Source organism: Mytilus trossulus, unplaced genomic scaffold, assembly GCF_036588685.1.
Source record: "Mytilus trossulus isolate FHL-02 unplaced genomic scaffold, PNRI_Mtr1.1.1.hap1 h1tg000187l__unscaffolded, whole genome shotgun sequence".
NCBI classification, from domain to species: Eukaryota; Metazoa; Mollusca; class Bivalvia; order Mytilida; family Mytilidae; genus Mytilus; species Mytilus trossulus.
The window spans coordinates 92,918-117,193 of NW_026963309.1; the positions used below are offsets into that span (position 1 = coordinate 92,918).

At 32.9% G+C, this 24,276-nt stretch overlaps 2 protein-coding genes across 3 annotated transcripts in view; both read left to right on the forward strand.

Annotated features, from left to right (window-relative positions):
- Window positions 1–24,276, forward strand: part of LOC134700899 (zinc finger protein 596-like) — a 27,486-nt gene continuing 3,210 nt past the window's right edge. The window contains exon 1 of one of the 2 annotated variants that reach the window (XM_063562054.1): window positions 1–57. The gene's annotated coding sequence lies outside the window, so the exon portion shown is untranslated. Of the gene's footprint in view, window positions 58–10,130; window positions 10,213–24,276 lie in introns of those variants that run through there. The other variant, XM_063562055.1, reaches the window with a different exon arrangement.
- LOC134700889 (uncharacterized) lies at window positions 2,302–6,887 on the forward strand. The gene is made up of 2 exons (XM_063562041.1): window positions 2,302–3,318; window positions 5,007–6,887. Exons 1-2 carry the CDS (start codon window positions 2,328–2,330, stop codon window positions 6,017–6,019), a joined length of 2,004 nt encoding a protein of 667 aa, XP_063418111.1. The 5' UTR covers window positions 2,302–2,327; the 3' UTR covers window positions 6,020–6,887.

Here is a 24,276-nt window from a genome sequence, read left to right on the forward strand (position 1 = left end):
GGTAAGAAGACATGTTGGTTTCTTTCCCTCTACTTATATTCTCCTGGTGAAGAAAAGGTAAGTAAATAAAACATATATACATGATATATATATGTAAAAAGACAATCATTAGACATAAGACTTTAAGCTTTATTAAGGGTCGGTATAAGCATTGCAATTACAAACATTATCTCTAAAGAGCTTTTAAAACCGACGTTACAACAAGTAAAACAAAGTACCGATTATCAGGTTATCTGCATGGGGATATCGTAAAATATCAGCTGCGAGACATAATACAAATATGAAGCTTTTTGTCGAGTGAACGTAGCCAACGAGATCAAAAAGCCTTCATATAATGTCAAGCAGCTGATATTTTACAATATCAATATGCAGATAATCTGATTATCGATTTATCGGGCTATATTTGCGTGTTTCAGAAGTGTTTTCTTTGTTGGCACTGGCTACGGTTACATGGAAATGTAACCAGAATAAAAATATTATTGTTACATTGGAGACTAATTGCCGGAATGCAAAGTTGGGTAAGGAACCGACTAATTACGAATGTAACAATAGTTATTGAGGCTACGGTTACATTGCGTTATTGTTACATGAAAAACAGCAATATACGCTGGATTTATTAAATTTAAGTCTTCTATAGTTTTGTTGCTTATTTTTTTTTCATATGTACAAAATAATACTTGTAATAATAACATATAATTAATATTATTATTCAACAAATTGTGTTTGAATAGTTTTACGTATTAGTGGTTTTGATGTTTTTAAAGATACTGTCCCAAGTCAGGAGCCTCAGGCCTTTATAATCTTATATGATTTTTAATTTAAGTTTCTTGTAAATAATTCGGAGTTTAACGTAGCGTCCATTATCACTGAACTAGTATACATATTTGTTACGGGGCTTGCTGAAGTACGCCTATGGGTGCTCGCTACATTGAAGACCCATTGTTGCCTTCGGTTGTTGTCTGCTCCATAGTCGAGTTGTTGTTGCTTTTAAGTTGACACATTCCCCATTTCCATTCTCAATTGTACCTCAGATACTTAGTGTCAAAGGCGAAAATTATAGTTCAATGGTTTGTTGTTGGATTTGGGTGAAAAATTTAAAACTTTGGATTGGTTTGAAACGAAACTGATTTAATAACAAGACACAAATTTCATACGACTATATACAAACGCAGTTCTGAAAAAAATTTATATAATATTATCAAAAGCCAAGTTTGATAACTGTGAACTTCTGTACATGTATACATGTATCATTGTGTATCCCGCATGGAGGAAGTAATTTCGTTTCGAAATCAGATGGAGCCTAAACCAGAGGTAACTTTTTTCCTTTTTTTTAAATCTTTATACCGTATACAAATATTGTTTGGAGAGGTTTTATAAAAGAAATATGTCGGACTTTGAAATACTCCAAAAACCACTTACTGGATATGTAGAAACTGTCATTGTAACATGTTGTAAATACAAATAAATAAAGAAATTGTTTGTTATAAATGTATGCATTGTAAATATAAAACAAATGTTTTCAACTTTTATTATTTAGTACATATTAGTAGTCCCATCGTACATTGCCGTTTTTTCATGTAACAATAACGCAATGTAACCGTAGCCTCAATATTTATTGTTACATTCGTAATTAATCAGTTCCTTACCCAACTTTGCATTCCGGCAATTAGTTTCCCATGTAACAATAATATTTTTATTATTGTTACATTTCCATGTAACCGTAGCCAGTGCCTTCTTTGTTTCACCAGCACACAAAAGATGACTTGATAAGTTCGGGTCAAATTTATTAACGTCGGTTCAAACATTATGACGTCACTTATATGTCTGGGTCAAAGTTATTAAGGCCGGGTCATCATATTTGACGTCACAAAGACATGATACGGAATAATATTAAGAGCTGAACAGGGTGATCAATATAGACCGTGGGACGACCGATAAATAGAGATTAATACATGGCCTTTTCCATATCAGCCTGAGTATCATCCCGAGACCCCCATATCAGCCCGAGATCAATATAGACTGTGGGACGACCGATAAATAGAGATTAATACATGGCCGTTTCCATATCAACCTGAGTATAATCCCGAGACCCCCATATCAGCCCGAGACGGAGTCCTCCGAACGTAACAAATATGTTGTCAATCAAGAAATCAAGCATCTTGATAAATGAATTTTCCCGCGTTTCGACTAGTAATAGCGGGAAAATGTCTGTATTAACGGTTTGTAAATAAGGTATTGTCCAATCAGGATTTGTTTGTAATCAAAATTGATTACAGGTAAAAGGTGTATCTCACTTTCTAGCCGTCCTTTGAAGTGTACACATCAAAATGGACGCCGAACTTCAAGAGCAGATCAGAATTCAAGTCTCGAATATTCTGACGGTAAACCAAAATGACATGATGAACCAAATGCGTTCGATTATATCCAGTGAAATGGGAGAGATGCATGTGCAACAACAACAGCTTGCAGAAACACAGGTTTCCAAGATAGAAGCTACCTTGACGGATGGACCCAAATTCAAGAAACGAGGGAATGAAGAGCAATTTAAGCAAAACGTGAAGGTGCTCAGCAAAATGAAAGAAGCAGACAGTATATTGGACGGTAACAATCCAACGCCAGATACCGTATGCAAAGCCAAGGAGAAGTTAGCGGAAGGTATTTCTTTAATGAACTATAGACAAAAGTTAATACGTATTGCTGATTCATCCGAGCTGGGCTGGCGAGTTGTACATGAATATGAAACCAACCCGCTTGCAGATGATTCGGAGGATGAAAGGAAATTGTACAAGGCTGAAAACAGAGCGGAAAGAAAGGTGAAAGCTGATAAAACAAAGAAAGCTAGACGAGTGCATCCCTACGTACAACCAGCAGAACAAGCAGTTACTAGTATGACAAGAAAACCAGGCAGATGTTTTAATTGTGGTGTAAAAGGTCATTGGAAACAGGAATGTCCTGAGAAACAGCAAAGAAAAAATGATAAGATAAGTAATATTAATACTTTATATAGGAATAATATAGAAGTACACGTAGATAATTTACGTACAAAGGTTGATACAATTAAATCACCAGTTAATAGTTTGAGAATACACATAAACAAATGGAAAATCATTCAAGCAAGTGATTACATTTTAAATGTTATTGAAAAAGGGTATATGTTACCGTTAAAAACTTTACCTGAGAATGTTTTATTAGATAATAATAGATCAGCTAAAGAAAACAAATCATTTGTAACAGATGAAATCGAGAAATTATTATCTAAAGGGTGTATATCAGAAGTATTTGTAAAGCCTAAGGTTGTTAATCCATTAACGGTTGCAGGTAACAAGTCAAAACTTAGATTAGTGCTTGACTGTCGTCACATCAATCCACATTTATATCAGTTTAGATATAAATATGAAGATGCAACTGTGGCAAGAAAATTGTTTTCTAAGGGTGATTATCTGTTTTCTTTTGATTTGAAGTCAGCTTATCATCATATAATGGTACAGCAGGAAGACAGAACATATTTGGGTTTTCAGTGGGAGTCTAAATTTTACATATTTAATGTTTTGTGTTTCGGTTTGGCTACAGCAGGTTATATATTTTCAAAAGTCTTAAGAGAGCTTATAAAGTATTGGAGATCTAACAGTATTAGGATCCTAATGTATCTTGATGATGGTTTAGGGGGTGCTGACAATTATGATGAATGCACCAAAGATAGCCATAGAATAAGGGCAGACTTAATTGATTTTGGTTTCATTATTGCTGAGGAAAAGTGTAACTGGAACCCGGTTCAGGTGATAACTTTTCTGGGAATGATATGGGACACTTCTGAAGGTAGAATTAGAATAACGGATGAGAGAATTAACAGGATATTAAAATGTATATCCTGCATTTGTAACAGGTTACCAGACAAACGTGTGATATCAGTAAAACTGTTAGCTTCAGTTGTTGGTCAGTTAATATCTACACAAGGTGTGTTGGGTACAACTGTAAGGTTAAGGACTCGGTATGCATATGATTGTGTTCAGGATAGAACATCATGGGAGGCACCGGTCTGGGTTACTCCAGAAGCAGAGGTAGAACTAGAGTTTTGGTTATCAAACATAGTAAGGTTAAATGCGGATGGTGCATTGTTTAGTCAGTTGACAAACGAAGCATGTGATGTAAACATGTTTTCGGATGCCTCAGGTGAAGGCTATGGAGGATATATAGCCGAGGCAGGGAACAGCAAAATGGTAGAAATGTTTGGTGCATGGGATGCACATGAAACAAACATGAGTTCTACTTGGAGAGAACTTGAGGCTGTTCATAGGGTTTTGAAAACTAATTTGCCTACATTGAATGGGCAAAGTGTAAAAATATATACTGATAATAAGAATGTTGAAACTATTTTGAAGGTCGGTAGTAAAAAGACTCACTTGCAAGATATAAATATGGAAATTCAAAATGCATGTGAACAAAGCAATGTTTCGTTTTTTGCGCAATGGATACCAAGAGAAAATAATACACATGCAGACACTTTAAGTAGGTTGAACGATTGCGATGACTGGGGTGTACAAACATGGCTGTTTCGTATGCTAGATAGAGAGTGGGGTTCTCATACAGTAGATCGCTTTGCGGCTTCATATAACAAAAAATGTGATAAATTTAATTCAAAGTTTATGGTGTCAGGGAACGAGCGGTGTTGATGCTTTCAAACAGCACTGGGGTAAAGAAAATAACTGGTTAGTCCCACCTCCTTCGTTAGTTACAGAAACAGTTAAAAAGATGTTGAAAGACGGAGCAGTTGGTACGTTAGTTATACCCGAATGGAAGTCGGCTCCTTATTGGCCGGTCTTGTCAGAGGGTAACAGATTCAAATATTTTGTTGAAAATCATAAGATCTTTCCGGGTTCAGGGATAACTCATAGAAGAAGAGGGCGAAATGGGATATTTGGTATGATTAAACAAAATTTCAATTTCGTTGCTATGCGTATTGAAGTTTAGGTTGTAATATTATCATAGATTGATTTTCTGTTTTCCAGGAATAGGTTTGAGAGACAAAATTAAGGATGATGTTAAAGAAGCCGGAGTAGACGAGGAATCTGAACTTTTCAAGTATGCAGAACATATGTCCAGTTATATTGTGAACAGTAGAAGTGATAATACAGCAAAATCGTACTTTTATGCATTTAAACGTTGGGAAACATTTATTAAAAAACATGGTTTTCAAGCTTTACCAGCACAGCCGGTTCATATAGCTTTATATATAACTTACTTGCTTGACACTGGTGCTACATGTAACACTATTAATTCTGCTATATATAGTATAAAATGGGTGCATGAAATGAGTAATTTTGCAGATCCAACTAAAAATTCATATATTCATTCATTACAAGAATCTGCCAAGAGAGTGGCTACTGTTAAGAAACACAAGAAGGACCCCGTTTCATTAGATATGTTATTGAAATTGTGTAGCATGTTTTCAGATAGCCAAGATTTACTTGTGGTTCGTGATTTAACAATGATTTTACTGTCTTTTGCTGGGTTTTTGCGTTTCGATGAGATTAGCTCTCTTTTGTGTAAAAATGTTGAAGTTAAATCAGATTATTTAATTTTGTATATAGAGAAGAGTAAGACTGACCAGTATCGTAATGGTAATGAGGTTTTAATTTCCAAGGGGGATACCATTGCTTGCCCATATGAGATGTTTTTGAAATATGTAAATCTTTCAGGTGTCATTTTGGAATCAAATTTTTTCCTGTTTAGACCTATTTTTCGTTCTAAAAGTATTTGTAAACTTATATATAAAAACAAAAAGCTTAGTTATACTACAGCCAGAGAAAGCATTATTTCTAGACTGAAACTAGTTTCAAAAGACCTGAAGCTTGGATTGCATTCAATGCGGTCAGGTGGTGCTACTGCTGCAGCAAATTCGGATGTCAATGATAGGGTATGGAAACGACACGGTCGTTGGAAAAGTGACAGTAGCAAGGATGGTTACGTTGTGGATTCAGTTGATAAAAGGCTGCAAGTGACCAAGCATTTGGGGTTGTAAACATTTTTTGTTTTTCATTACTTCCGGTTCCCCCTATATTTGTAAGTTTTCTAGCGTACTTGACGGGCTAGTCGGCAAAATTAATATTGTTCTTAATTTGTATATTAATTATGGTAAACGTACATAGTGTTTATGTACGATATGGTGTAGGCCGGTTAGTAGGTAATAGAGTAAATACATGAATTTTCCCGCGTTTCGACTAGTAATAGCGGGAAAATGTCTGTATTAACGGTTTGTAAATAAGGTATTGTCCAATCAGGATTTGTTTGTAATCAAAATTGATTACAGGTAAAAGGTGTACATGTAAATGTATCTCACTTTCTAGCCGTCCTTTGAAGTGTACACATCAAAATTACATTTTTGATAATAGTTATCAATATCTCAAAGTTGTGGGAGTAGTGTATATTTTTAATTTTTTGAATTTTCAATTTCGAAATGTTATATAGATTATAAGTGTAGTTTTTGATTAGGAATGAAAGTTCATTATCAATGCAGGTTCTCGTGTTGTCCCTATGAGACGGTCTGTCGAAAGATATTTTTGCTGTAGAACACAGGTTTCCAGAGCTTTTATGACCATCAAAGAATGTATGGTTTTATCTCTGGTTTTTCCTGGGCGTGTCTTGGCCGTTGGTACGGGGAAGAACTTTCTTAAGTTAGTTGTAATGATCAATGATTATAAAATGAATGGATGTTTACTTAAACAATGTTTATCATATTTATTACATGTTGTATATCTAAAATAAAATCCGGCGTCCAGCGTACTTGACGGGCTAGTCGGCAAAATTAATATTGTTCTTAATTTGTATATTAATTATGGTAAACGTACATAGTGTTTATGTACGATATGGTGTAGGCCGGTTAGTAGGTAATAGAGTAAATACTATCGGTTTCAGAGAATTTTTTGTTTGAATCAGAGTGATTCTTTACAAAGTAGGATTTATCCCTCCCTAAGACAAGATACTTGTATCTACGTTGGCCATTCTTTTTTTATGAAGCAAAGTAATACCAACTCTTTTAATTTGCCTTTAAGTTTGGAATGTGGAATACTTGTGTAAAGAGTAGATAAGTCAAAATTAATGTTTTAATACTGTTACAAGATGAAAGAGAGTTAGATTGTATGTACTCTAAAAGATCTTTGGAATTTTTAAGTATCCACATCTGACGCCACCTCTAGAATAGGCAGTTTCACAATAACTTTGAAGCCCGTCTTTGATTGCTGATAAAATGGATGTTAATAATTTAGAAAGAGGTTTTGTGGAGCACTTGGAAGACCCAGCAATATACCGCTGTTTGTAAGGACACTTATGTAGTTTAGGTATCCAATACAGTGATGGAAGATCCAGTTCTTCATCTTTGGTTGAAATACCAAAGGAACAAAGAACAGACCTATGATTATCCAGGATTTCCTCTTTGGTAAGTGCCGTGAGGGTCTATGTTGTGTTTCCAAGTGAATTGTCTATACCTAATTCGTTTATCAAGCAATTAATGTAATGACTTTAACAGACAAAAACGATGTTATTTGGGGCTTTGTCTGCGGGGACAACAACATATTTATCATGGAGGTCGGATAGGTGTTTAGCAACATTTGGGTCTTTAAAAATTGATGTAGCATGGGCATTGATGGACCCATTCAGTTTCTTAATTCTGATTTGTATTAAGGACCTCACTGCCTTTATCCATTCGGATAGAGTGTCTACGTCTTCCTTCTCGCGCTTAGCCCATTGCCTGGCATAATCCTCGACTGAATCCATCAAGATTTTAAAGTTGTATTTCCAATTGATGGATTTAGGCTCACGATATTTCGGACCTTTCGATAACACGTTTCGTAGAGAAGTGTTATTAACAATGTTAAGGTCACCGGTAATAACGTGGCCAGCAGGATTATATGTGAATTGGGAACTAGCACAAGTGCAATCAGGAGGTTTAGACTTGAAGTCGTCAATATCGAGATCCTACAAAACGCGTTTGTAATTGAAAATTTTAGTTGCAATAGGTTTGGTATAAGTATAAGAAATTATTGGTACAGACTGGTCTTTGACATAAGGAGGTATTTTCGATTGAACTGATTTATGATGAAGGATATTGCCAAGGTTGACGCCATCGAGACCTTTATTGGCAAAGGAAAGATTTAGAAAAGATCTTTTCTCTTTTTCATCTTTTCCAATGCGAACTGGCTTGAAAAGTCTGTGACTTGCAATATCCGAAATTATAGCTTGAAGTTTGTATTGGTTTGAATGAGGGTTTGTAACAGTGGATTACAAACATAAATTGAACAGAGAATGAAGTTTTGAAAGGGGTAATGAATAAAGTTTCGTGCGAATGTGATGAATACCTAACGATTTTTGTATGAATGGCAGCAAGTCATTAATAGAGACATCATGCAGGGAAGGTGATGTATAATGACGATGACCATGACTGCGTCTACGTCGATGAGTCGAGTTGAAAATATTCACCACATTCACTGAGTTACACGAAGGACTAGATAGAATACCTATACCATCAATTTTATCATTGCAGCCATACGGTGTTGCAGTTCCCAATTGTCTAATCCAGTAGTCTTCTTTTTGTCTATGGAGAGTCGTTGAAAGATTAGGATTGTTAGAGCTATGGTATATCTTTTCGATAATGCGAACTGTCATAGAAACGATGGAATGATCGGGCTGATTGAAATGCTGGTATAGAATGTCGTTAGCATTGAGGTTAATGTCTGATCTATGACCGCACATCCGTTTGTTTAGCCTTCCTTTCGTTTCACCGACGTATACAAATCCGCATAGGTTGCACTCCAATCCGTAGACGACATTTATCGATTTACAATTCAGATCATCGTAACTTCTGGTAAAATATGACTTCTTGGTCAAATTGCTAGTGAATTCAGCATCTGTAATTAAAATAGCACAAGTTTTGCAGCCTTTGGTCTCACATTTTGAAATGCGACAGTGTTGTACTGTGTCATCAAAAACCAAAAAGTCTTTAAGGAGAACTGAACATGGCTGTATATGTGTAATGTTGCTGTTGTCACTAGGACGATGATCTGAATGAGTCGTGTTTGGGATATTTGTCATGTCTGGTGATGAGGGGACACCTGCCGTATCAGACGACACCGTGTCCATGGTGACGTCTGTTTCGGAACTTTTTATACTGGGCGACGTCCGAGCCAGTTTCCTGTTAGTTCTTCGTAAGTTCATGCAATTGTAGTTTTGCTACTGGGCGGATGATGTCCTCGGGGAAAAAATGTCCACCAGCAGAGACATCGACCCAGTGGTACTAAAAGAGGGACGAAAGATACCAAAGGGACAGTCAAACTCATAAATCTAAAACAAACTGACAACGCCATGGCTAAAAATGAAAAAGACAAACAGAAAAACAATAGTACACATGACACAACATAGAAAACTAAAGAATAAACAACACGAACCCCACCAAAAACTAGGGGTGATCTCAGGTGCTTCGGAAGGGTAAGCAGATCCTGCTCCACATGCGGCACCCGTCGTGTTGCTTATGTGATTACAAATCCGGTAAATAGTCAAACAGGCAAGTGCCTGTGTGCAAAAGCTATCATATTAATGCTAAGTTTATGATAAACATACATATCATGCACACAAAATTAAACATATAAAACAAGTATCAGCTTCCGGCTTTCCACAGGCACTTGTTTCTGTCAATGTGGGATTTACTATCCATACCAGTACAAAATTTGTACAGATATAGATATCATAGTAAATCCACATTGACCATGATGACAGAAACAAGTGCCTGTGTCTTCTTCTCAGACTGTACGTAAATTCCTCTGCAATGGAGCAGCAGTGTCACACGGTAAATAAGCCCTTATTTTTGTTTGATATTGTTTAAAAACATGGAACAGACTAGATTGGTATAGATACATGTACAATCCTTACAGAAATATTGTTGTCCTAAAATTATGTAGTAATATACAGTCTATTATAGAAAAAGTAAGTTACACCTACAATTTTATGTACAGCATACATATTGTCTCTTAAAATATATATCTTAAAAGCACAGATTTAAAAGGAGTGAAATAGATTTAATAGTAAAACGCAAAAGGACACACTTGACAGAGAAAATAAAATGATTAATAAGAATATATTATAGATTCGAAGTGGTCCTACTAAAAAGCTCCTGGGAAAAGAAAAAGCGCCCTGAGAAGGAAAATTAGCGCCGGGAGAAAAAAAGTATAATATAATAATATTTTATAGCAATATTTTTTTTCCTGAAAAAAATCATCATTATTTGTTTTTTCCTTAATATAAATGGGGATATATATGTAAGATGCTACATCTAAAGTGACTGTGTTGTTGCACTTTTATTACATTTTGATTTCAAAATTGTATATAAGTAAGTATATAAATACAAATAAGAGAATTTAGAAGAATCATGAACGATATTGTCCTCGATAAAAACGTGTATATTTTGTTATTAAAAAATAATCAGTGCCAGAGGTGTTATATTTTCGCAACTGCAAGCATGGTGAACACTTTTTTTATGCAGATACTGTTACAGATTTATTATATCTTTATATATATATATATATATACTTTATAAGTATAAAACTTAAACTGTTTCAATGGATTTGCTTAACAAGGTTGTAATGCTAAGTTTTAAATTTAAAACAAACTCCTGCTCTTTGTCCCCTTGTTTTAACTACGGTACATGTATAATAGTATTGCTTTATCATGTGTAACTCTTTTAATTGTATTTAAATTAATATTTTTCAGTGAAATTAAAGTTGTTTTTTACATTTTTCATTTTGATATCGTTTTTGAAAAAAAAAAATCTTTTTATGTCATACATTTTAAAAATCATCCGCATAAACTGTGATCCAGTATTGTCTGTCTCTCGAAACAGTATTCATATGTTATTGTTAAAATAGAAACATTCATACCTGTTTTTGTGCTTTATTCATTTATTACAAATGTCTATTATCTGAATTTGCAAAATACTTGTTTAAAATTATTAAAAAACAATGTTCTGCTTCATAACTTATTTCATTGACACAAAAGTGTCTTGCGCCAAGAAAATATTTTTTTTATATTACCCCCAGGCGCTATGAGTGAATGAGTCGACCTCTTTAAATTCGTATTCATGTAAACTTCAATTTAACCCATAGCTAGAGATTGACAACGCATGCATTGTACGTGTACTAGTTATTTAAAGAAAAGAGAAACTACGGTAAATAATTTGATAACTAATTCAATGCACATAAAATCATTCTTATACCATTAAAAGCAATGAGAAACATGTATTTTTAATCTATAAAATAAAATCAAAGAGACCTATCAAAGTCCAATTGAAAGTGTTGGTTTAATCTATTCATATTTATAATTTTCCGCGTTTCGAAGTATAGAAGAAAATTATTAGGTGTTTCCACTTTTCGTGGAAAGACCTTTTGTGTTTTCTTCTGATTATTTTTTCTTCTTCTGCCGTCTGAGATGCTTTTTTGTTTTACAACATATCGAATGGATGTTTGGCCAACAGTGTTGTTCAGTAATGGAGGTTTCAAAACTCACCCTGTGTGAACGAACACTTATTCCTATAGGAGTTATCCCCCCGCATCCACTTTTTCTTGTTATCGCTATATCCATAAAACCGTATAAGATTTTTACAAACTGTTTTCTCCAAATTGTTTGTCTACTTGTAATGCGGGAAAAGGGGGAAGAATCGCTGCTCTGTCGGGTTGTCTCCCCTTTTCCTCGAAAACGTTAGTAAACTTAAATGTCGGGGGACTGGCATCATTTACTGGGGACTATTCTCGCTTATATCGTATTCTCGGATAAGGAATCTAAATTAGCCTCGGACAATATCTTCGCTCTGTAATCTGGGGAATACTAGCTCGCTCATATTCAGGTCTATGTAATACCTTCTGCTGTCGTGTCCCTCATCTCGGACACTTTCTCCTTTCGAGGCCTGGCGCTGGTGAATAAAATACAATGATGTTTCTATTATTTATTCCAAACAGCTATCTACATTTAAGTGTGATATGTGATCTGTGATCAAAATAGTAAACTTTGCTTTAACTTATTTCTGTTAATGAAAATCTTTTATAAATTTAAGTTAAGTTTTAAATACGAAACTAAGTTATTAAATCAGAAGCTAAATTCTTACTTTTAAAATACAATTTGAAATAGTTTATACTTTAATAATTTACATACCTGGTGAATAAAATACAATGATGTTTCAATTATTTATTCCAAACAGCTATCTACATTTAAGTGTGATATGTGATCTGTGATGTTGGGAGTTTGCGGTGTTCCCTTTTTAACCCCAAAATCACGTGCTGATTGGAATTATTTTATTCACCAATGAAATTTAAGCGTCAATTTTGAATATTATAAAGTTACTTTTTATTGGTCAACTATTCTCTTTTTATGTTATAGATTTATATGATTAATATATATTTTATTTAGTTACATAAAAGCAATTAAAGGATTATCAAAATCTTAACTTACTTTACAGAATTATTAAGTGGACAATAGAAACACTTTAAGGGTTATTTTCCTACGGCAAATTACAAACATTTTTATTCTTTTAAAAGATGACAGTTTATTTAATTTATTTCTCAACGTCAGATTAATAGCTTTGATCAAAAGAACTCTAGAAATGAGATTAACTATATTATTTAAAAAAAACGAAACTATTTATAACTTAATCTTACGTCACATACTTTGCCTTGGAGCTTTAGCAATACGATTTAATTCAATTTTATTTATTTATTAGTTTATTTGTCTAAGTTTACTTTATTTTATTTTCCTTTTCCAACATACAATTTTCCATCATTATATATCCCTGTTGTTCGAAAAAAATTGCTCCCGCAATTTTATTTATCAGTTTATATAGCATTATCAATTTTCCATTCATTATATTGTTTTAAGTAAATGATGATTTACATACTTATATTTCTAAGCGCTTTTCATAGGACAGGATTTTACAAAGCTATTTATTTTAAAGATGAATAATTCTATTTATTTTTCTTTCTACGGTGTTCAGTTATTTGACAGGCATAATGGCGTTCGTTCTATGTTCCTTTTATTCATTTTTCATATTTAAGCAGTTTTTATCCTCTATGTATTTAATCAAATTACTAGGTGATAAGCCCACATTCTTGATAGTTTGCTCGAACTCCAAATCTACCTCGGTGTCATACCCATTTTTCGGCGTATGCCCGTTTTCTTTGGTAGTTTGCTCCGACTCCAAATTCTATCGTGAGTCATCCCCTCAAAGTACATGACTTAAATACTCTTTCTCAAATACTACTATACTGCTTTAGTTCTTATTTTAGACACGTTTTTAAACAAAGTGTATTATTACTCTACAACATTTTGATTACCTTGTAAGTTTTTCAATTTATATCAAAATTAATCTTTAAGAGACTATTTATGTTTGATTTGGTCACGTTTTTATATGGATGGCGAATCCATACATAGCACTAATTTTAAGGGTGTCATGAATACCCAAAAATTCTTACGACTTAAACAACCTTTATTTCTCTTGAAGGGAAATTTACATATCAATTTTAACTTAAAATTCAAATAATCGCTGCAGCACACTATGCCAACTTTCAAATTTATTTAACTTTTCTATACAGATGTTTAATTTATGTACTTTTATCTTTTGTAAGTTAAAATTTGAGGCATTATTTTATGGTTATCATCTAAACAAAGGCATTTCTTTTAATCCTTCATAGTTTAATGAATATTAACCGCCTGAACTTTAGCTTCCAAATAATATTACATTTTAAATTCATTAAATGTTCTATTTCATATTTTCATGAACGAATCTTGTTCCTCATTATTTTTCAACGACCATTTACATTATTTGCCTTCCTTGTTTTCTTCGTCTTATTTATTGTTTTCCAACATATTTTTTCATTTTATTTATTTTCATTTACTTATATTTTTCATCATTACTATTTTTAAAGCGTTTTTCTAACCGCTGTTCAGTCCTCACTTATACAAAGGATTTTGCAAATCAACGTTTGCCCATTAAGTAAAAGGAATTTCGACTTCACCTTTTTTTATGAATATGTTATAAGCCTATTTTTAAAACCATTTTCGCTTATTTTACGTTAACTCACATATTATATGATCATTTTCTATTAGTTAAACTAACTTATTCTTTTTAAAGAATTTGAATTATTTTTAAATTTAGCAATTTTTTTTTTTTAACAAATCACACATACCAATACTCACACAATATTTACACATATAAACATTATCAATTCACACAATATTTTGAAAACATAATCACTATGGTCCGAAAATTTCGTTTTTAGTCCAGTTTCTGTATTTTTTTGATTTTTCTCCATATCTTCTCCGCAAGTTTGAATAACGATAGGTTCCGAAAAGCTAATCACATACAACAGGTATAATGTTCCAGGTTCAAACTTTAGAAATTTCCAATTTTTCGGTTTATAACATATTTTCAGGTCCGAATTCTTTTGTAAAGTTTCACTTTAGACTGGTTCTTTGCAATTTTAGTTCACCAAACGCCGGTTTTTGAGTTTTGAGGTACCAAGGATCTTTCCTTTTCCTCCACCATCTGTAATGCGGGAAAAGTTCTGTAATGCAGGAAAAGGGGGAAGAATCGCTGCACTATCGGGTTGTCTCCCCTTTCCCTCCAAAACGTTAGTAACTTTTGAATGTCGGCGGACTGACTTCTTTCACTAGGGGACTTCTTTGACTCGCTTTTATATATATACGAGGCTTCTAGCTTCTCTCGTGAAAATCAGGGGAATAGACTAGCTCACTCATTTCAGGTCTAGGTTATACCTTCTGCTGTCGTGTCCCTCATCTCGGACACTTTCTCCTTACGAGGCCTGGCGCTGGTGAATAAAATACAATGATGTTTCTATTATTTATTCCAAACAGCTATCTACATTTAAGTGTGATATGTGATCTGTGATCAAAATAGTAAACTTTGCTTTAACTTATTTCTGTTAATGAAAATCTTTTATAAATTTAAGTTAAGTTTTAAATACGAAACTAAGTTATTAAATCAGAAGCTAAATTCTTACTTTTAAAATACAATTTGAAATAGTTTATACTTTAATAATTTACATACCTGGTGAATAAAATACAATGATGTTTCAATTATTTATTCCAAACAGCTATCTACATTTAAGTGTGATATGTGATCTGTGATGTTGGGAGTTTGCGGTGTTCCCTTTTTAACCCCAAAATCACGTGCTGATTGGAATTATTTTATTCACCAATGAAATTTAAGCGTCAATTTTGAATATTATAAAGTTACTTTTTATTGGTCAACTATTCTCTTTTTATGTTATAGATTTATATGATTAATATATATTTTATTTAGTTACATAAAAGCAATTAAAGGATTATCAAAATCTTAACTTACTTTACAGAATTATTAAGTGGACAATAGAAACACTTTAAGGGTTATTTTCCTACGGCAAATTACAAACATTTTTATTCTTTTAAAAGATGACAGTTTATTTAATTTATTTCTCAACGTCAGATTAATAGCTTTGATCAAAAGAACTCTAGAAATGAGATTAACTATATTATTTAAAAAAAACGAAACTATTTATAACTTAATCTTACGTCACATACTTTGCCTTGGAGCTTTAGCAATACGATTTAATTCAATTTTATTTATTTATTAGTTTATTTGTCTAAGTTTACTTTATTTTATTTTCCTTTTCCAACATACAATTTTCCATCATTATATACTCTTAAGAATGATTTGTTTTACTTTGACTGAGGTGATCAGAAGACATCTTATGGGAGTTATTTCCCTTTGAAAATTTTAAATAAACGATATGTTGGGTTAATTCATACAGTATAAGTTGTAGAGGCCTACAGTCTTTTGAAATGAAGTCCTTGGTCCATATAAGGGAAATTGAGGTCAAGGTCAAAGGTCACCCTTATAGGAGTGTTCTCCCCTTATGTATTTAAAATCATTATTTCTCCATTATTACTCCACAACCATACAAGTGATTGACCTCAGACTTTGTAATTTGAGTTCACTGAAACATGACCTTGAAATTGAGGTCAAGGTCAAAGGTCAAGGTCATGTTATAAATTTTGAATTTTACTTGTTATCGTTATTTAAAAGAAACTGTAACAGTTAATGATATGATATGTTTGCAAAATCACTGTTTACAATAAGGCACAACTTCGACTTATTCAGTCGAAGTGTTTTTGTTAACCCTTATAGGAGTGTTCTCCCCTTATGTATTTAAAATCATTATTTCTCCATTATTACTCCACAACCATACAAGTGATTGACCTCAGACTTTGTAATTTGAGTTCACTGAAACATGACCTTGAAATTGAGGTCAAGGTCAAAGGTCAAGGTCATGTTATAAATTTTGAATTTTACTTGTTATCGTTATTTAAAAGAAACTGTAACAGTTAATGATACAATGTGTTTTACAACAAGGGGCAACTTCAACCCATCTAAGTCGAAGTGTTTTGGTCAACCCTTTTAGGAGTTTTCTCCCCTTTTGTATTTGAAATCGATATTTCTCTACAACCATACAAGTGATTGACTTGTGGTCTTTTGATTTGAGATCACTGACCTATGACCTTGAAATTGAGGTCAAGGTCAAAGGTCAGCTTGACGTTCTAGATTTTGACCTTTGCTTTAAATTTGTTTTTGTTCATTAAAACACAGTTAAGTCTTCTGCATATACCTATTAATCTTATTTTTCTATATCATTTGAGGTACCAAATTACATGAACAAGGATTGACCCTTTATAACATCTTTTTCTAAATTTTATTTAAATTATCGAGGTGGAAAGACCTTCAATTGTTCTCTGAAGAATTGGTTTTTAATTGTACTAACGGTTCTTTTAATATATGTATGGACGTGATATTAATTATAGTATCACATGAATGGTCATTTTTGGCGGGTAAATTTCCCTATTAGACCATTCTCTCGCCAACTTCGAACAGATCAAGTTCAGATTAAATGTTGGTTCATTAATGTTTGATTTTTTCTTGTTTTTTTTAACTATATATTGGTATTTTTGTTTGCTATTGCACATTTTGATGATATTTTGTCTATGTAAACATGAGCTAACTTTCAGTATTGTCCAAGTACAACTCTCGAGACGATCTTCCGAGCATTAGGGTTTGGACACAGGTTTCCATATCGACTAGGGTAACTTGGTTGTTGATTTTTCTTGGCCGGCGGGTTCGTTTATGACGGAGTCAATGTTTTCATTTCGTATTGAAAGCATTGTTTATATAATTAGATATTATTTGCATAAAATATTATGTTTGTTATGATAGATAATAATAAAATCTGGTGTCCTTCAAGTCTTGTGGGCGATCGGCAATTATAAATTGTGTTTGATATATTTATTGTTATATATGGGCAGGAATTTGCTAATGCTACTTTAGTGTGACATTGTAAGACAAAAATAAAAATCATTATAAGCTTCTAAATTTTTTACAAATTATTGCTACAAATGGTGTCCTTCTATTTGTAACCAAAAAAAATCATTTTTAAACTTGCGTCAGTATGGAACCAAAGCAAATAATGATTTTGGAGCATGTAACATGGATACGTTTTTCAAATTGAGATTATTGATTCCGTAACTCATTCAACATTCAATATCATATATATTGATCACAAAACATTGTCTATCATCTAAACTATAAAATATATATTTTCATTTCTGTCAGAAATTTTGCGAAAACAAGTTTCCTCTTATTTTTTGCCAATGTTACATGCAATGTTTAGAGATAAATACAGTAAGAATCATTTTCTTTCTGAACATGAAAAGGCACGGTTTCATTGTGTTACCCTCACATTAAATAAATGTATCAATATTTTTGCAATTATCTCATTTCTGTCATACAATAGTGACGTAAATGTTGCATGTAACGTGGACACAAAAAATATGAATAATGAACCATGCCAGAATTGACCTTAAAAGATATAAAAAGCCTCCAAACAACCATCTGAATGTAAATTATACAATTATACTCCCACGCTTTTCATATAATATATGATATTATTTAAAAAGTGGTTAATATCGAAACCATTCACCTAAATTTCAGACAGCAGACATATTTTTAACTATACCAGGTCCAGTAGTTATGCTTGTGCATAGTGGTACACTATGGAAGGCTTCAAATGTCAAAATAACCAGAAAAATAAAATTCAGACCAAAGGTAGATCAATTGATGAAGGAGTCATCCAAAATTCCCACAACATTAAACATTTTTATATCAGTAAGTAAGCAACCCATTTTTTTATGCACAGGAATGAGATTGATAAGAAGACAACCACACAAACATCAACATCCACAAGTTTCTCACTCAATAACTAATACTGACAAAGTAAGGGTACAAAATAATTACATGTATCCCTCATTCATGTGACACAGTTACACTTAAAACTAATAGTATGAAAAACCAAGACAAAATATGGACAAATCTATGAGAGGTTGCTACAGCTGCATTTATGGAGAATCTTATTTTCAATGGTTTACATAACTTCTATAAAGAACAATTTGGATTTCATCTTTGGGGTTGTTGTCTGATAGACATATTACCCCTTATCTCGTTTTATTTCTGCTGGTTAATCTTAAAATTGAGAATGGAAATGGGGAATGTGTCAAAGAGACAACAACCCGACCAAATAAAAAAACAACAGCAGAAGGTCACCAACAGGTCTTCAATGTAGCGAGAAATTCCCGCACCCGGAGGCGTCCTTCAGCTGCCCCCTAAACAAATATATACTAGTTCAGTGATAATGAACGCCATACTAATTTCCAAATTGTACACAAGAAACTAAAATTAAAATAATACAAGACTAACAAAGGCCAGAGGCTCCTGACTTGGGACTTACATATATGATAACTTTTTAAGATTTAAACAATAAATTTTATTTCAAACATTCAAATCAAGTTTCTTGTTTCTTGTTTTCTGTCTCCAACATCTTCAACTATCTATCTGAAAAAAAGAAAAAAAACAAAACAGCAATTAACCTACCCTCAATCTGAACCAAATTCCATGCATTGATTATAAAATTTACAATAATATATAGCGTCACTGAAGAGTCTTTTGTAGACGAAAAGCGTTTCAGGCCTACAAAATTTCAATTCTGGTATCCATGATGAGTTTATTATTATTATTTTGAAATCAGGAGGAGCCTGAACCTCTTATAATGCAAAAGATAACCAGAAATGTCAATTATTGGCATAACAATTAAAAAAAATGTAACAAATTGAATTCCTCATGATTTCTATAATGAGCATCAGTAAATACATGTGTTGACTGGTGATTGAAAAGGGATAACTAAACAATTAAGATTTTGAAATAACTATCTCCTACACTGCTGTAGAATGGTCAAATGGAGATCACTAGTATGTCTGCTTACACAGTCATTAGGATTGTCTAGTTTTCTGACACAGACAGACACTACCATCTGACTGGCTGAAAGGACCGTCACCACCTGACTCACTAATAGGGACCTTATCAGACTGGCTAACACAGACATCATAATCTGCCAGGCTGATAGGGTTATCACCATCTGACAGGCTGAAAGGGATATCACCATATGACTGGCTGACAGGGACATCACCATCTGACTGGCTGACAGGGACATAACCATCTGACTGACTGACAGGAACATTACCATATGACTGACTGGCAGGAACATCACCAACTGACTGACTAATATGAACATCACCATCTGCCAGGCTGACTATGTCATCACCATCTGTTGACTGACAGGGACATTACCCTCTGACTGGCTTACAAGAACATCACAGACTGACTGACTGTCAGGAACATCACCAACTAACTGATTGACTGATATGTACATCACCATCTTCCAGGCTGACAGGGACATCACCATCTGTCTGGTTGTCAGGAACATCAACATCTGACTGGTTGACAGGGACAGGTTTTTTTTGCAGCATCTTCCTGAGAATATTCTTCATCACAATTATTGCTGATCATCTTTTTCTTTCTTAGGTTTATATTGCCTGTAGATTTGTTTTATTAAAAATTGCATGTAAATTTTCAAGAACGACACCAATTTTGTTGTCTATGAAGAAAATACACTTCTAAAAAGAATATCTATATTAAGAAAATTATGAAGATGAAGTTTGATGGTGGTAAAACAAGTTAAATTATCAACAATCTCTTTATATAGCAAATAAGTTAGTAAATGCTATCAGTTCGGTTCATGCATGTTACATTGACAGACAGTAAAAGGTTATATGTCAATGTTACATACATGTAGACCATAAGATGAAAGTGGTGTGCTTAATAGTCAACTTTAGAGAAATAATATTATTGCTGCCCAGTTATATCTAATTAATCATTTAGGTTATAAAATGTTATATAAATGTCTGACTTTAAGGAAGTAATACCTTTGCATGTAACAAAATATTGTTGTCAATGTTACTAACTAGTGTTAAAAGACAAACTAAACAGTAAAACATGAAAACGCTTTAATTTTGTAAAATAAAAATAAGATAATAGCTTCATATGGCAGTAAGTTTTGTTTATGGATGAAACACTGGCCTGAAAATGTAAAGGACTAAATATTTAATAGACTCTGTCATTGTTACATACACAATTTCTTAATGAAAAAAAGTTTAATTTGGGTTTACTTTATACATTATTTTTTTTAAATAAGTATCATGATAATAACTTTGAATATTAAAAATTAGATTAACTGTTGATTTCAACACAGTAAAATCTTCTCATGTAACACAAAAAAAGACTTGATACAAAAATTGTTGTCCATGTTACTCATAAAGTTATCATATGAGCATTAAAGAAATTGTGTGATGACAATATTTCAGATGTTAGTCATTTATAAACTCAGATAAATTAATTTTAAAGCTCATAACAGAGGTTTGGAAATCAATGCTTTAATAATTCTTGGTTATGTATTATGTTAATGTAACATTGGCTGGAACACCAACAAATGATGAGGAAAAATGCTAGTCAATCAGGAAAAAGATAAACACAAATAATTAAAACTCATTTATTTCTTTAATATCATTTTTATGAAGCAAATTTTAATTACAACAAGATTTTATTGATTGAATAATTGTATGCACATTTATTAGGTTGTAGCATGTAACCTGGACACAGAAGATGTGTCAATGTTACATGCCTTTAAACAATAAGAATTACAAGTAAATATTGTAAAGTCTAGAAATCAAGAAAGATCAACAACTGTTTCTCTTTTAAGAATTCAGCAAAATTTATATTTGATTTGATATTATGCACTGGCCAATTATGCTTTAAGTGTAATAAAGTAATATAGTTTTTATTCTGGTGTCAATGTTACATTTTATGTTTTCAAATTAAGTGGCCAGTTATCTTTATAATGCTGAGAAAGAATACAAGTACTAGTTAATCAAATTGGCCATCAAATTGGTATTTCATGTAAAAAAATAGATTGATAAGGCAAACCGTACAAAAAAAGCTTTTGCATGTATCATAGACACCTTTCCTTGGTTAAATATTTTCGTGTCAATGTTATGTACAGAAATCTCTCCAGCAATAAAATGAATATCATAAGGGTAAAACCTGTTTAAATACAAGATAAACTTATGTTTTTTGACAAATTTGCAAAGCAAGTCACACATCATTATCAGAGAACCTAATTTACCCAGAAAGTGCATGTAACACTTCATTGTGAGGTCAAATTAACCTGGTCCCACTCTCTTATCATCTGCTTGATCACTGGTAGATGCCAAGTGTGACAGATGACAAAGCCACATTGAATGTTATTGTCAGTGGGTTGAAATGTGGGAAAAATAATTATGGTAAAGCTTTCTTTAAAAAATATACAACTGTTATAAAAAGATGAGTATTATTGGGCAGTTTTGACACGAAAATGAAATAAATTTTCTTACCTTCTATATTTTTCATACTTTAGTTGATTGATGAAAATCATGAAATCCAAGTTGTACCCATTGTTGTCACCTTTCAAAATTTGCCATGCTGGACCAATAACTTGTTTCCAAAGCTAATCAGCTAATGAAAAGGTGCATGTAACATTTGTTGACGGGAAAAGTTACATGAACTTGTCAATTTCGAAACGTATTTTATTTGCAGCAATAATCGGATTCTGTACAAAATGGGGTTTCTAAATGATAGACCTATCATTTTGCAGTTGATTTTCAACTATTATAGTAGAACAATTCTACAGGCATATTCTAAATATGACTAGGGGTTTTGCCACTGAAGAAATGTCACATTTTTTTCTACAGTTTTCAACTGTCAGCACATAAAAAATGCTGATTGTTTGTTGATTTTTTTAATTGGATCCATTTTTTTGCCTGTGGCAATAAAGACTAACCCACTTTGCTATTTAAACAATGTTAATTCTCCATATTTGAATGATTTCTTTATTTCTTTATTGGATAAACCCTATTGACCCTAACATTTCATTAGCGATTTCCTGTTCGTATAAGTATAGTGTGTACCTTTATTTATGTTTACATCGCTTATATGGTCATCTGAGGTCAAATTGATAGTTAATTAGATGGCGTCTGGACTAAAATACAAACGAAACGAACCTTATATATTATCTACCCAATGCTCTGTAAACTGTTTATTTTAGACTTTTGATAGTTTGGATAAATGTTTTACATTGTTATGAATCAAATATGAGAATTTGAGTCAAATCGGTGACCATGAATTTGACAGCTAGTGCCCCTTTAATGGTCTGGGATTTATCATTACTACAAAAATGTATATGACGTACACCACTAAAATAAATATTAATTATTTTACTGAACAGACATGACAGAACATGCAGAATTTATATCAGTATTTTTAGCTCACCGGGTCCGAAGGGCCAAGTGAGCTTTTCTCATCACTTGGCGTCCGGCGTCCGTCGTCCGTCGTCTGTCGTTAACTTTTACAAAAATCTTCTTCTCTGAAACTACTGGGCCAAAGTAATCCAAACTTGGCCACAATCATCATTGATGTATCTAGTTGAAAATTTGTGTTTTGTTACCCGGCCAATCAACCAAGATGGCCGCCATGGCTAAAAATAGAACATAGGGATAAAATACAGTTTTTGGCTTATAACTAAAAAACAAGAGCATTTAGAGCAAATATGACAATGGGTAAAATTGTTTATCTGGTCAAGATCTATCTGTTCTGAAATTTTTAGATGAATCGGACAACTCGTTCTTAGGTTGCTGCCCCTAAATTGGTAATTTTAAGGAAATTTCGATGTTTTGGGTTATTATCCTGAATATTTTTATAGATAGAGATAAACTGTAAACAGCAATAATGTACAGCAATTTAAGACTCAAAAATAAGTCAAATTGACCAAAATGGTCAATTGACCCCCTAAGGAGTTATTGTCCTTTATAATAAATTTTTAACAATTTTCATAAAATTTGGAAATTTTTAACAACATTTTCCACTGAAACTACACGGACAAGTTCATTATAGATAGAGATAGCAAGAGTGTTCAGTAAAGTAAGATGTACAAACACATCACAATCACCTAAACACAATTTTGTCATGAACTGTCTGCTTCCTTTGTTTAATACACATATATCAAGGTGAGCGACACAGGCTCCTTAGAGCCTCTAGTTATATTATGCAAATTGTTCTTTTTTAATTATCCACCAAAATTCAAACGAAGTAGATGTCAATATATTATAATCATATTAGCAATTATAGTCGTTTGAACTTCAACAATGAGAAAAACCTTTGACTTGATCATCAATACACAAATATTCAGACACCCCGCTAGTCCAACACTACACATATAAGTTTCAATACCCAATTGGTCTGACAGCCCAGTAGTCCAACTCTGTCTGTCTGTCCCTTTTCCAGACTTTTTTCCTTTCTGCTTGAAGATATTGATTTGATATTTTTATGTAGTTCACATCATGACAAGACGTGAAGTTATACATGTTATAGATCATGTAGATCAAGTTAGAATTTCGTTCCATTACATTATTCTTTTCAACTGTCACGGCACTATGTATTGTCATGCAATACTCAAAGTTCTGCTTGTTATAAATAAGAAGATGTGATTAGACAGCAACCATTTGATTTTCTGGGGAGGCTATGGTTTTTTTTTTGAAAAAAAGTGTGTTTCCAGGTTGGTGAAAAAAAAAATTGTTTTGGACCCTGAGAAAAAAAATGTGTGTTTCACCCTGAGCTGCCACTATATGTAATGATAAAATTGAAAGAAAAAAATTGTTTTCGGTTTGTCGCTAAATAGATTGTTTCTCGCCGTAGGCGAAAAAAAAAGTTTGCACAGA

Coding starts and splice junctions, on each gene's coding strand:
- LOC134700889 (XM_063562041.1), top strand. CDS start 2,328: ATGGACGCCGAACTTCAAGAGCAGATCAGAATTCAAGTCTCGAATATT. Junction 3,319..5,006: donor TAATCCATTAACGGTTGCAG/GTAACAAGTCAA, acceptor TCTGTTTTCCAG/GAATAGGTTTGAGAGACAAA.